The sequence below is a fragment of the Opisthocomus hoazin genome, chromosome 26 (genome assembly GCF_030867145.1).
Source record: "Opisthocomus hoazin isolate bOpiHoa1 chromosome 26, bOpiHoa1.hap1, whole genome shotgun sequence".
Taxonomy (NCBI): domain Eukaryota; kingdom Metazoa; phylum Chordata; class Aves; order Opisthocomiformes; family Opisthocomidae; genus Opisthocomus; species Opisthocomus hoazin.
The window spans coordinates 4,721,222-4,735,962 of record NC_134439.1 but is presented as its reverse complement, the minus strand read 5'-3'; the positions used below and the strand labels follow the sequence as shown (position 1 = coordinate 4,735,962).

The 14,741-nt window shown below is 45.7% G+C and overlaps 2 protein-coding genes across 2 annotated transcripts in view; one reads left to right on the top strand and one right to left on the bottom strand.

Annotated features, from left to right (window-relative positions):
- FAM117A (family with sequence similarity 117 member A) overlaps positions 1-323 on the bottom strand; it is a 33,476-nt gene extending 33,153 nt beyond the window's left edge. The window contains exon 1 of the mRNA XM_075443745.1: positions 21-323. The gene's annotated coding sequence lies outside the window, so the exon portion shown is untranslated. The remainder of the gene's footprint in view (positions 1-20) is intronic.
- Positions 96-13,591, top strand: KAT7 (lysine acetyltransferase 7). The gene is made up of 15 exons (XM_075443742.1): positions 96-319; positions 1,987-2,134; positions 3,454-3,630; positions 3,821-4,060; positions 4,623-4,705; positions 4,952-5,041; positions 5,748-5,846; positions 6,018-6,128; positions 6,980-7,171; positions 7,373-7,462; positions 8,384-8,524; positions 9,722-9,815; positions 10,004-10,150; positions 11,002-11,108; positions 11,770-13,591. The coding sequence occupies exons 1-15, from the start codon at positions 305-307 to the stop codon at positions 11,869-11,871; spliced, it is 1,836 nt and encodes a 611-aa protein (XP_075299857.1). The 5' UTR covers positions 96-304; the 3' UTR covers positions 11,872-13,591.
- The last annotated feature ends 1,150 nt before the right edge of the window (positions 13,592-14,741 follow it).

Here is a 14,741-nt window from a genome sequence, read left to right as displayed (position 1 = left end):
CAGCGGCGCCGCCGGAATACCTGTCCGAATCCAAGATGGCAGCCCCCGCTGGCGTGAGGCTGGCTCGGGGTCACGTGACGGGGGGGGTGTGGACCGTGTCCCGGCGGAAGCGTGAGGGACCGAGCAGGGAACAGGGACCGGCGGCGGCGGGAGCGGGCTGGCGCCGCCGGAGCAGATCTGCCGCAGGACGGGAGACACGGCTGTCACCACGGAGCCCGCCAGCGCCAACACGGCGGCGACCGCCGCTTCGCGGGCCGGGGGCGCCGGGGACCAGCCAACCTCGCTGCCCCCGCCCCCGCCGAGGATGCCGCGCAGGAAGGTGAGCGCGGCCGGGGAACCGGGGAGGCGCCCGGCGGGGGGACCAGTGAGCTCGGGCCGCAGCTTCCCCCCCCTTTCCCACACCCTCCGCTGCATCTCACGGGCACAAAACGGGGGGGAAAATAGCGGCCTTCAGCCCCCAGCGCCCGCCTCGCTCGCTCCCTGAGTGGCTCCCGTACGGGCCCGCTAGGCGCTGATTGGCCATCTTGCTCGTCACTCATCGCCCCCAACGGTTACCGTTTCCCCTCCCCCGCGCCTGCAGCGCCGTCCGCCGCTTTGCTTTTCCGATTGGGCAGGCAGTTGGAGAGCTGGTCACGTATTGGTCGGACTGCCTTGCCGGGCTGGCCGCTGGTTGGTTTTCGCGATTGCCCATCTCCGCCCCCAGTGCTCACCTCCCCGCGCGTGCCTTGTTTCTCCCTCTCTCCCTGCCCCCATCGCACTCCACCCCCCGCGGTCGATGTTTCTGTGGGAGCGAGGCTTGCACTGATAGGCTGGAGCCTGCCGCCAGTGATGCCCGGCGGGCACGCCCTTTCGCTCTCCAGGCTGCCATTGGTGGGTTCGCCCTTTCGGCCTCTCCCACGCGCGTTGTGATTGGCCGGGACCGGCGAGTCTCCGCTGGGCGCAAAACAAAGCGGCGCGGGGGCCTCGGCAACCGCCCCCGCCCTTCACCTCAGGCGGGCCCCGTCCCCTCAGGGCCTGCGGCCGCTCGGGGCTGCCTCCGCCCGCGCTCCGCGGGTCCGGCCGCTCTCACCAAGGTCCACCGACCCCTCCCCACGCACCCTGGCTGTCCGGTCAGGTCTGCCGGGCAGGGCGGGGGAAGGATCTTCGGGGGCCTGGTGGCTGCCCGCCAACTCCCAAGGCCTGCTTCCCTCAGAGGGCCGCCCGGTCCCCTGCGCGGTGCGGGGGGCCGCGCTGGTGCTCCAAGGCGAGGTGAACACAACTGCGTTCGCAGCCCCTTTTGGCCCAGCCTCTTCGCTGAACGCCATCGTTTTGCCTGCCCTGGGAGCCCTGACGCTGCCCTGGGTTCCTGAGTGGTGAGGAGTCAGTCTGGCCGTTGCAGAATCACAGAATGGTAGGGGTTGGAAGGGACCTCTGTGGGTCACCCAGCCCGACCCCCCACCCAAGCAGAGTCACCCAGAGCAGGCTGCACAGCACCGCGTCCAGGCAGGGCTTGAATATCTCCAGAGAAGGAGACTCCACAGCCTCCCTCCTCGTTGCTGGAGCCCATCTGTTTTCTCCACCGCCTGCTCCCCTGGTGCCTGGTGCTCTGCTGGGCTGCCTCTGCCGTGTGGGACAGGCAGGGTGGGAGTGCTGCTGGCTTGGCAGAGCGAACTGAGAACGGCCAGCTCGGAGCGTGTCCTGTCCAGCGTTGAACCTTCATTTACCTTTGGCTTTAGATAAAATCAAGTTCTGCTGGGATCTTTCCTAGTGGATCAGTTTGCAGAAACTTTTTATTTTTGAAGACACTGTCTGACTCTGCATATTTACTAAACTAAAATACTTTCTGCAGAACAGTACAATTGACATTTATTAGTTTGCATAGATTGTTGTGTCAGCTTGAAATTATCTACCTAGCATAAAATATTTTCTCTTTTTTTTTTCATAATATAAATACAATATGCAAGTGTAATTGCTCCTGTGCTAATGTCTGGGTCTGTGGTATTGCAGAGGAACGCGGGCAGTAGCTCAGATGGAACAGAAGACTCTGATTTCTCTACTGATCCTGAGCATACGGACAGCTCTGAAAGCGATGGCACATCACGACGATCTGCCCGTGTGACTCGTTCCTCGGCCAGACTCAGTCAAAGCTCTCAAGGTAAATGCTTTGTTTTCTTAAACAAGGACAAGAAAAGCAGTCTCTAAAGCAACAAGAGGCTCAATGTCCTCCATATTTCCCGACCCTTAGAGCTTAAATGTGTGGAGTTTATACCTAAATAAAAACATTTAACTTTTTTCGTTGGCTATTAATGTGCCACAGCAAAAAGCAGTCTTTATAAGTGCATATTGCACAAATGAGGTAGTATGATCTAAAGATTACATGGTGGTGGAAATCAAAACTTGAGTATTCCCTGTTCAAAAAGTAAAGCTGTCTGCTTGTTAAAGGACGTGGGAATCAAACCCCGTGATTCTGCTGCCAGCTTTGCCTGATTCTTCTGAGAACTCTAAAAATTTGCTTTCCATCTAGTCAGTTATATTGGTACCAGAGCCAAGTTAGAGAGAGAGTGCCTAGGGGTGAAAGCTGTTTTTGTTTGCTTTGCTTGTTTGTTTGTTTGTGGGTTTTCTGTACTGCAAAGGAAGATGTGTTTTCATGACTTGCTGACGCTGACCCTACTCTGCAATAAATGTAATCAACACGTTGCCAGTTATTTTGTATGCTTCTGCTTTGGCATCCAGATTGTAAGAGGAAACATTGAATGTGTCCACCTCCTCGTTTTTAGTGTTAGTGTAGTCATTTCTTGGCTGTTAGTTAACGAGCTGCCATCTGGCATCAAGGGGAGGAAATGACAGTAGATAATAACTTCTTTCCATTGCTCCATGTATATGCTTTGGTAAAGAATCTGTTTTGCCACAGATTTTATTTCAGGTGTGAAATATACGTGCATGATCGTCTGGTTATTAGGTCTTAAAAACAAGAGGAAAGGTAGTTTGGACGTGTGTGGGATGCCTGTGATATTCCTAGGTTATGAAAGCATTATTTTCGTGCAGAATAATTGTTTTATTGTTTTATGAGCAGTATAGAATCACAAAACCACAGACAGGGTCCCCAATATAGCTCCATACCAGAAGCAATCTTGCTGTTCCCAAGGGTTATCTAAACACTGATAGTTCTTATCGAAATGAATCGTTCTTTAGCTTTCCAAGTAGGAGCTGGTTTGTAATTACTAGCTAATTAAGTCCAGAGAAAGCTGATCTAATTCCAGATTCCTCAGTGTTGGTGAAAGTGTCAAAAGATGTAAGTTGAGAAGAACAGAGCATATCTTTGTGATGACGTGCAGCAGTGAGCAGTGGGGCAGAACCCTGTGTTGATCCTCAGCTCGCAGGTGTTGGTGTTACAGACTTCAGAGCACGTGTGAGGCAAGTGTCTGACTTACAGTGGTTATTGTGGGTGTAATTATGGTGTTTCTATGGAATTAGATTCCAGCCCAGTTCGTAATCCGCCATCATTTGGAGCAGAAGAGCCGGTCTATTCTACGAGGAGGGTAACCCGCAGCCAACAGCAGCCTGCTCCTGTGACTCCAAAGAAATACCCACTCCGGCAGACTCGCTCATCTGGGTCGGAGACTGAGCAAGTGGTTGACTTTTCTGATAGAGGTACGTGAGGTGCAGTGAGGTGTTTAAAGTTTGCAGAATGCTGTTGGAAAGAGTATGTGACTCGGCTCTCTGAGGGCACCGTGTAATATCCTGAGGATAGAGGGTTTGAGACAGCTGTCCAGAGTGTCTTTACATATTTTTTTGAAAGCTTTCTTTCAGACAAATTTGTAACATCTTGATCCTTATTCAGACACTAAAAATGCAGCGGATCACGATGAGTCTCCACCTCGTACCCCCACCGGGAATGCCCCTTCCTCAGAGTCTGATATTGATATCTCCAGTCCAAATGTATCCCATGATGAAAGCATTGCCAAGGACATGTCCATGAAGGATTCTGGAAGTGACCTGTCTCACCGCCCTAAGCGCCGCCGCTTCCATGAAAGCTACAATTTCAACATGAAATGTCCCACTCCTGGTTGTAACTCTTTAGGTAATTTCAGCTCCAGGATTAATCTGTTGGTTTTTGCCTTCCTGCTGTGATATTCAAATACCCTCTCAGTTGAGTTATACATCCTAGCAATATGCAGTTCATTAGGATCAGAAGTATTACTGAGAAGGGAGTGTAGAGAAGGGATATGAAGCATAGCTGCAGGTATATTCTTCCCGTAGGTGTTTTCTGGCTAGGAGTGTTTGCGGGATGATAAAGTAAAGAACAAGTTAGGAGTATGAGCACAAGTGTGGGAGGAAAATGTAGAGTCTTGCAGGTAGGCTCCTGGTCTCTCCCAGAAGCAGGTTTTCAGAAAAACTGTTGCAGACCTCTAATATACCTGGCTGCTTGCATGGCATGCAGCTTCTGAGTTAGCATGAAAAATGTTTTCCTTTGTTCTTAAAGCTTGTGCCGTGAACCGTGAAGTGTGCTTCTCCTATTACACTGGTAATAAACTGAGCATGCTCCTTGAGAAGCTCATATGAGGTATTTGCCCATCTAGGATACTTTTTAAATTTCTATGTGATCATATGCTAAAAGTGGGGTTATTTCTGGTTCTTTGCAGGACACCTAACTGGAAAACATGAGCGACACTTCTCCATATCGGGATGCCCACTATATCATAATCTCTCAGCAGACGAGTGCAAGGTAAATGACTCTTCTGTTTGATCTTCCGTTTGTTTGTGTTGGAACAAAATGCCAAAACCTGTCACTTGTGAACAGAAAATAGTTAACATGTTTCAGCTGATGTCTTTAGCTGTAAGACAGCAGTGTTTGTGTGTCAAATCGTCTGTGAATTACCGTTCAGAAAATTCACCTAAATGAGAAAAGAAAAAAGATGAGGGCTTTGATAGTAGTTTGCCGCAGCATTGACAGAGGAGTTTTGGCTTCCAGGTGCGAGCACAGAGCCGGGATAAGCAGATTGAGGAGAGAATGCTGGCCCATCGGCAGGATGACAACAACAGGCACGCCACCAGACACCAGGTAGGCAGTCTGCATGCGATGGAGTGGCTGCTCGGTTAACAGTGGAAAAACCTCAGCTTGTGGTTTCCAGCGACAATATTAACTTGCTCTCTCTTATTCACTTCTCGGACAAGCTATTGTGCAGAGTCCTGACACTCCCTGTTTGTCATCTCCAGTTTGTTTCAGCAAGGGCAATTCACTGTATCCCTTAAAGGAGAGACAGGAGCAGCTAGTGAGACCAGAGAGGTGGCATTGGTCAGTAATGCTTCAAAGGAGGCTGGAGCTGTTCTCAGGGTGATCTCTTCTGTGTGCAGGACAAGAGAATTCCTGCAGATCTGTAAACTACAATTTTACCCTGACTAAACAGAAAAGAATAGAACCAGAGGAATTACATTTTTCAGTTCATGGGTCTTGGACTTGAGTCAAGGTGGCTTAATGAGTCAGCTCTGAGCTTGTCCACATGATTAAGCAGTGCATGAGCAGTGCACCCTGTCTTGTGGGACTGAGGTACCTTGGCAAAGGCAAGCTGCGGTAGGAAGAAAAATTTCCTATTTCGCATACCAGTGTTGTACCGGCAGTGCTCTCTTATTAGCACAGGGTTTGGTTCAGAGGCAACAAACGTCATAAAATGAAGGCCAGGACAGAGGTCCTTTAGTGTGGGAAGGTGAAGAAAAATGTTTGATGTGGATGAAGTCTAGTGAAGGTTTCCACCTCTGGTTTCTTTCAGGCACCAACAGAGAGACAGCTGCGATACAAAGAGAAAGTAGCTGAGCTCAGGAAGAAGAGGAACTCAGGACTAAGCAAGGAGCAAAAAGAGAAATACACGGTAAAAGCAGTAATTTTATTCTTTCATTCCCTCCTGTCTGGAATGAAACCACACTACGCAGGAGTTTGACTTTCCCAGTCATCCTGCAACATTCTCTGCTAAAAAAGCTGTCAGATCTAACAGCTTAATAGCAGCATGGCAGCAATACCTCCTATTATTTTATTGATCTAGGAGCACAGACAAACCTATGGCAATACTAGGGAACCTCTACTTGAAAACCTGACGAGTGAGTATGACCTCGAGCTTTTCCGAAGAGCGCAAGCACGGGCATCTGAGGACCTGGTGAGCCTTCTAACTCATAGTGTATCTCATAGCAAATGTCCGTGTTAGAAACGTGAATGCTTTCTGGGTTTTGTTGTACTTGTGCAGATAGGATCAGAATTTATAAGAAGAGCAACTACAGCCCAGCCAAGTCAGCAGCGTTACACTAGGATAGCGTTTAAGTGCCAGTCGTTCAGAGGGTTTGCTGAAAGTACAGCTGGAGCTAAGCATTTGCAGTCCTGAATACTGCAGTGCCTGCAAGAGGAATCAGTAGTAACAGTCCCATTTAATAGGTTTTTGTTTTCAGTGAAAGAATGGCTAAGGAGTGATGACAGTAAAAGACAAAAGTCATCTTGACAGTAGCTGGTGACTGTGGAGCTTAAAACCTTGTATTGCTGAGGCTGCTGTGGGTGCTTCCCAAAGCTACTTTCTGTCTCCAGAGATGAACCAAAAGACACTTTGATGCTTACCAGTGACAACTGCATCTGGGATACCTGAGGCACAGCATTAGGCTATATCCTCTCCCTACAGGTTGGGAAGGAAGCATGAAGTGGCAAGGAGCTTACGTTGCTTTAATGGCAGAAAGAGTAGGATCCCAGTGCTAGCATGCTGCTAAGTGCTGATTCACCAGACATCTCCTAATGAAGGGAACAGTCAGTAACTGTCCTGCTTGTGGACAGGGCTGAGACCGAGTTTGATGGAGGCGAGGTCCGTGGGAGGGGCCATTAGACATAGTCACACCGAAAGATGAATTTAGAAGACTTGAAGACAATTATTTCCTTCAGGGAAATAAATAGGGCCCCCTTCCTTTCTACCTACTTCTTTTTTTTTTTTTTTTCCCTTAAATAATCATCCATTTTTTTCACTCACAGGAAAAGTTGCGGCTCCAGGGCCAGATCACAGAAGGCAGCAATATGATCAAAACAATCGCTTTTGGCCGTTACGAGCTGGATACCTGGTATCATTCTCCCTACCCAGAGGAGTATGCTCGTCTGGGACGTCTCTACATGTGCGAGTTCTGTCTCAAATACATGAAGAGCCAGACAATACTGCGCAGACACATGGTAAGGGCTAGGGAAGAGCTGGTTCCTGAGTTTTAAATCTGATGTCAGCATGTAAAAATTTTAAAACTTTACTGTTGTTAGCTCAGCTGCTCGCTTCAAGAGGTGAGAAGACTGCATGTTTCCTGGTATATCCAGTAGCTGTTGTAACCTTTTCCGCCCTTAAAACAGTAGTGTCACCCTAACTTTGTTTTCCTGTCATAGGCAAAGTGTGTTTGGAAGCATCCACCCGGTGATGAAATCTACCGCAAGGGCTCCATCTCGGTGTTTGAAGTGGATGGGAAGAAGAACAAGGTAAGTAACTGCAATCATTAGGCTGGTCTTGAGTGTGGAGTCTGTCTTTCAAATGTGCCGGGCGCTGCTTTTCCTGTAGAGAAACAGAATGCAAATGGCCCTTTCTCCCTCTAGTTGCAGAAAGGCTACTAGAGTCTGATCTGTCCATTCTTGCAATTCTGGCGGTAGTTTTGTCTGCATTTTCTTGGTGTTTATTCCTCAGCGCTGTTGTGCTCCAGCAGTTCCACCTGTTGTCTCATACCGTGCTTGGACATGTGTGTCAAGATGCCTTTCTGAAAGTTAGTGGGAAGATTTCGGTGCTTGGTCTCAGTAGATTGCTACTGCCCATCTCCATTCACTGTGAATACTCAGTCAGATTTAGGTTAGAGTGGGAAGCAGCCGAGTGTTGTTGAGGGTGACCTCCTTCACCCTGTGCTGAAGGGCAGAACACGAATCTGCACTAGCAGATTCAGTGCTAGGTAGTAGCACCATGCTTGTGCCCTGTCTCTAGTTGTGTCTGGTCTTGAAGGCTTCAGAGGAAAGAACAAAGAAACAATTTCAGAAGCTAAATTCTGCACTGCCGGAAGTTGGGAGGAGTCTTTTCTAGCTACCAGAGATAACTTTGAAGCACGGGATTAATACAATACAGTGCAAGCGAGCAGAGATCCAACCTTCTGCTCCCCTCCACTGAGGATGTGATGTTTTGGGCATTCAGAGATTGGTATCACAAACGTCAGTTCCCACCCTTAGGAAGCTAGGCTTATCAAGTTTTATCACAAATAGAATTGTTTCCTGGCCCGGCTGCTCTGTCTGAAAAACTGTACGTCATTTCTCACATGATTCAGAATTTTCTTGTCATTTCCCCTGCATGCCTGTGTTTGTCCATTCTTGGGATGCTCCACTGTAATAAATAGGTGTATCCTACTCTCCTTTTGCTTCTAGATCTACTGTCAAAACCTGTGTCTGCTGGCAAAACTTTTCTTGGACCATAAAACACTTTATTATGATGTTGAACCCTTCCTCTTCTATGTCATGACAGAAGCTGACAACACTGGCTGTCACCTGATAGGATATTTCTCCAAGGTTAGTTGAAAATACATACATACGCATTACTACCTGACTAGAACGAGATTTAGGGCACCAGTTATCAGCACTGAATCTCCCCTCCAAGTTTTTGCAGTCTCAGGATTTGTTGCTTTTAGGAGTAGATAAAGTTCCAAACCTGATCTACATGAGTTGTTCTCACGGTTTGCTGCAGGGATTGCAGGTGCTTTGCTGTAGCGTCTCTCCTCATTACTAGCAAAAACCAAATGAGCCCAGATGAACTATTGTTGCTAGGAAGCGTACTGGTGTCTTAAATGTAGGCAAAAGTAAGAATAAAGAAAAGTAGAGAAAAATACATTAAAATGAGCATTATGTTTACACCATGATTTTTTTTTTTTAATAAAGTACTTGAAGGAATTAAAAAATCGTGCGTGAAGAAGCTACTCAAGTAACTTAAGTAGATCCCACAAGTCCCTGGCCAAGCTTAGAGTCGGAGCCATTTTTGTCAACTGTTTGCTCAGACATGTTGCCTACCTACAAAACAGCCAATGTGTTTGTTTAATCTCTGCTGCACATTAGTGAAATACTTTTCCTGGTTGTCCTTACTTCAGTACAGAAAAAGTGATTACCCTTCCGGACACAGTGATATGTGCAATGCAGTTATCAGTTTAGATATCTCAGTCAGTGAAATTGTACAGGTAGGAGAATACTCTCCCAGATAAAGTGCAGAAAACTATATTCCTTAAATCACCTAAGTCAAAACTGAATAAATGTCTAAAAAAAAAAAAAAAAGCTTTAGAGAAAAATCTGCATTGTTGTGAGGATAAGTGTATCTGAGACTCTTCCCTGTCTGAACATTTCAATATACACATTCAGTGTTACAGTGCTGGTGTTAGGCCACTTTCTTGTTGCATGTAAACCTGGTAGATGACAGAGGTGGCAGTGAGAGTGTTACTGGCTGCTCCTTCTCAGGTACAGCTCCATGGCCAGCCATCCCAGGCTTAAAATTGTACACCAAACACCCAGTTTAATGTACAATAAAGTAGGACACTAAGCTGGGTTGGTAGCTGAAGGATGATCGTGTTACTTGTTGTTAGGCAGGTTTTTCTGCTGCTGCTCCTTCCACCTTGTGTTGTATCAGTTGCACAGGCTTGTTCAGTCTGATGGGATTATGATATACCCATTGTTTGTACAGATCCAGACCTGTTAATGTATCCTCTCTGTTCTTGTTTTTAGGAGAAGAATTCTTTTCTGAACTACAATGTTTCTTGTATCCTGACAATGCCTCAATATATGCGTCAAGGTTACGGCAAAATGCTCATTGACTTCAGTAAGTAGAGAGAGAGAAATTCTGGAAACATTTTCTGTCCAACATGACAATTTCACCAAGAAAGTGAACATATCTATGGTGGTGGTTGAGCAGTTTTCATTATAGCTGATTTCTGCGTGTACTAAAGAGGGTGACAGTCAACAGAGAGTAGTTTAGGGAAGGATAAATAGGTTTTCTTTCCTTTACAGGCTATTTGCTTTCGAAAGTAGAAGAAAAAGTAGGCTCTCCGGAACGCCCTCTGTCTGATTTAGGTCTCATCAGCTACCGTAGTTACTGGAAGGAAGTTCTGCTTCGTTACCTGCATAATTTCCAAGGAAAAGAGATCTCTATAAAAGGTATGTGTTCAAGCTACATAAACTTGTGGTGAATTCGTTCAGGAACATACCTCTGCATCTCACTCACTCCTTTTCCTCAAACGTGAGGCAGGTCGTGCTTGACTCATTCATACAAGTGTTTGTGTAGCAGCACTGTTAGTGGAATATTCCTGTAGTTGGGTATGGCTCCTTTCCAGTCCTGCACCATTAAAGATAAGCCAGGTTTGAAAGTATGTACTGGCTTGTTCTTTTAAAAAACACATTTTTAAAAAAGATTCAGTATCCACCTGTAGATTAGAATATTAATTAAAAAAAACAAAAGGCTCCACTGAGAGGCTTTCAAATACTTTGGAAAAATACTATTTGGACTTCTTTTAGTAGCATTTTTATGTTTATGGCACATAGAAGCATTCAGCATTTCTTAGAAATGTCAAGGTAGTTCTGAAGAAGCAGCTACATCTTTCAGAGGTTTACACCTTATTAACTTGGATCCTAAAATAAGTATCACTGAATCATGGTGGTGTCTCGGCTGGCTTTCAGTTTTTGGGTGAGCTGGGCTTTTTCTGTACAGCTCTGCACAGCTTGCATTCGTAGCCTGCGGTTCTTCAAGCTATGTGCAATCAGTCAGCTGTCAGGAGCGAGATGAGCAACGGGAAGTTACACAGCAGTGCTACAGATAACCAGGGTGGGGAGAGGGTGCAAGTCATCCAGCAACAGTAGTACTGCACGTGCCTTCTCCAGTATCTGCAACGCATTTTGTGTCTTGTCACTTCGAGAGGAGTTGTGTAAAAGTTGGAGGAGAAAACTAACGGTTATAGGCTGTTGTGGAGGAATTTGTTTCTGTTCTTACCTAAACTGGTGCTGGTTTGCAGAAATCAGCCAGGAGACTGCAGTAAATCCTGTCGACATTGTCAGCACGTTGCAGGCGCTTCAGATGCTCAAGTACTGGAAGGGAAAACACCTGGTCCTAAAAAGACAGGTAAGATTTGTGATGGTTCTTTTCTGTATTTTTGTTTCCTTACATTTAGCTGTTAGATTTATGTGAACTTGCTGAAATCAGTATTTCCTTTGCATTGTGCTGGGTTTTCCCGCCTTTTCATTCTAGCAGGGGGAGCACTGTAATTTTCAAATGCAGTAACTGATAAAATATGACATGGGCATCCAACCTGATTCTTCAGTAGTGTAGAAACAGGCTGTATTGACCTTCCTTTTCTGATGTGTGGAGTAACGTTGCTCATTGTAAGTGACTTTTTAGGGGAGCAATGGATCAACATTCTCATCATGCCTGCCCTTTATTGGGCGAACGGATGACATAAAAATGAACCAAATTAGTGGAATCGTTAATGAGTCCTGTTCGTACCCACTAAGACAGGTGGTTTATACATCTCCAAATGCGATGGCTTCTCTCTTTAGTTTTCCTCTCCCTGAGACTTCACTTTGTACCTAGAAGTAGCCTCATTGGTGTGGCTGGAAGGAGTCCGAGAAAGCACTGTGAAGGAAATGTTATTTTTGTCACACTAAGCAGGTAGTAGGCTGGTCGTCGTCAGATTTGTGGACTTGGTTGTGTGGTGGTGTGCCATGGATAATTCTCCTTCATGGATCATTTGTTTTAACCTGCCCTTTCATGCTCTTTTCCTTAGGATCTGATTGATGAATGGATAGCCAAAGAGGCAAAAAGATCCAACAGCAACAAGATAATGGATCCCAGCTGTTTGAAATGGACCCCTCCTAAGGGAACTTAACTGTCTATCACTCCTGAAGCCAGTGAACCCCAGCAGTAGGAAGTACCCTAGGGATCTCTGTTGTATCTGTTGCTGTTGTGATTGGCTGGTACAGTACCCTCCTGAAAGATCAGTTCCCCTTGGTACTGTTCTGGCCCAGATCTTTTGTGCACACCGCAGACGCTAGTTCTGAGGAACTTTATGTTTCGGCCTCAATGAGGTTGCAAGGATTGGATCTGTATAGGACCCAAACAAAGCTCCTAGCAGCACTGGCCCAAGGAGTTCTGATATCTGGTACTGTACCTGTCCAGTCACTGGTCTTACCCTCATGTTCTTATTCCGATGAGGTTGTGTTGTGTCCTATGATCTGGTTGTTTCTTCCTTCAGGTTCCTTGCGTTCTAAGTAATGGAGATAACTTCTGTGGCTTTTGAACAAGGTCTAATAATGCTTGTTTGGGGAAAGTCTGGTTTTCCAACAAGCTGCAGTTACACTGACTTCAGCGTTTTGAACTAGTTCTGTCTGATGGACTGTTCCATTCCACATATCAAATAGTTTTAGTACGGTGACATACCACCTCTTTCAGCAGTGTTTTCCATATAATATAGCAGTTCTTCACATAGTTAATATTGTACAGTCAGAAGCTTGCATATCTTGTAACTGAGTGGTGTGATTGTTAGTGTTACTCTGGAGGAGTCAAGGCCAGGTGTGTGAGAACATCACGGTCTGAGATGCTTCGTAGAGTTGCTCTTGGCATATGCTCCTGGAGCTACTACAGTACCACATCTGTTGGAGAGACCTCTTTGGTTATAAGTTTTTCCTGGTTTATCTGTTGGAGTTACTGGTTTCATTTACACAGCAACAGCCTGTTCAGTATGTTTCACAGGAGGTATTTTTTCCCAGAGCAGTCTTCCTTGAATTGTAGGTCTCTTTGTATTGGAGAGGATTTTTTCCTCTAGACTGAAGAAATAACAACTTTAGACAGATTTTTGCTAGCCTTGTCCAAACAGCCACAGAAACTCTACAATGCAAATATCATCAGTTGTTGGATTGCCTACAGTGTGCATTCTGTGCATCAGTGGCAGCTCCAGTTAGCTGTGTGGATGGTTTGCTTCTCTGACAGTGCATTCTTGTTTTGTCTTTGTAAAAAAAAAAAAAAAGCTTTTACTTCCTCTCTCCTGTCAGCACCACCAGAAGAAACTGTCGTACAATGGCTTTCAAGTATAACCACTGTCCTTGTGCCACAAGTTTCCTGTATGGCTCTAGTGTGATTAAAAGGGGAGACAATCTTGGGGTACACGATGGCAGCATCATATAGTGCCGATTTCATTTAAACCTTCCAATGCTTCCTCATTGAATGGTATCTGAAATGAAGCACTGGCAATGTTCTGGTAGGTGGGAGCCGTTTCCTGTTAACCACTGCCCCATCCTAATGTGGAAAAGTTCTCTATTGCTCTTCTGATGGTTGTCTGCCTTTCTCTGCCTCCTTAAAAAAAGAAGAAGAAAAAAGATCATCAGTACATGGTGTATACCTTGTGGGCATTACTGAATTTTGCTGTCTCGTGCCCTTTGCTCCTGTATTGTAACTAACTACAGATACTCATGAAACTATCCAACAAAGTAGATCTCTTTTGGAGTAGGGAAGAAGGCCATTCTTGTGCAGAAGCTAAACCCTGTTCCCATGATGTGGTAGAATGTGCTATTCTTGTATCTACTTCTCAATAAAGCATGTTCTCTGCTCAAGTTTATGCCTTTTTTTATTTTTGTCAGTTAGATGCTATTCTGCATCTCCAGTTAAGTGAAGCTGCAGCTTCATGTTGCAGGGGACTAACTTTGAACCCATCTTTGTGCCCAGTGTATTAAAGATTGTGACTAGAGCAGCCTTTAGGCTGAACCTTTCAGAAACGGCCTGCATTGTGTATCCGCTCTAGAGCTTACTGTGCACAGGAGGCTACCATGAGGAATATGTGGATGTTGCCAGATACTGGCAACTGAAGTATGACATGCAAAACTGGGACAGCATCTGTTAACCTGAAGTTCATTGAAGAAGGAAGGAATTATCCTAAAAGTGATGGCCCTAGACTGTTAGCCTTTCCTTCTGTGCTTCCGTGAACAGACCTTCTTGCTTCTTGTACTGAAGGAGGACTTAGGGCAATGACATCTCTGATCTTCAGAAAACTGAAGTTCAGCACATCTCTCAAGCAATTTGAGTCTTTGATATAATTTCTGATATATAATGGTTAATTACATGTATCTGCCCCAGCTCCCTGCAAAGATTCTGCTTTTCTGCAGAACACAATGAAAGTTAAAAAAGAGTAGGGAATGGTTTTGGACTCTGGGCACTAAGCTGCAGGCTGACGTGTTGATGGTCATGGCCTGTGGGACTCGAGATGCTCAGCTTTCAAAGCAAAAGAGCAAACTGAGATGGAATACCTTGGTAGTCTTGTTCTGATCAAGGTGAAAATCAAGGATGCTTCCCTGAACAATGGTGCTTGTTTACTCAAGTCACATTAAAGCTCTTCCTAATTCTGTCTTGTTTTCCTTAATAAGACAGTTTTTTAAGCATTTGATTTGGGAGCATTGTTTTTATTTATTTGAGCACAGTTTTGTACAATACCAGTTGCCTTTTCTTGCCTTCTGTGTTTTTTTTTGTTGTTGTTGTTGTTTTTCTTGAAAGTACAGAGAGATGCCGTATGATTTAGTTTGCAGATAACTGGACAGGGGGACAAAAGGATAAGGGTTTTATTCCCTGCACTGCTCTGCTGTGTGACAGCCAGTGCCTCTCTAAGCTTTTGTTTCCCTCCAGTCCTTACTCTGTCAAGTCTGTTTATGTTGTGACTTCTCTGAGGCAGTGACTCTGTCTCTGTATAGGCACAGTTCTTAACGCCATGGG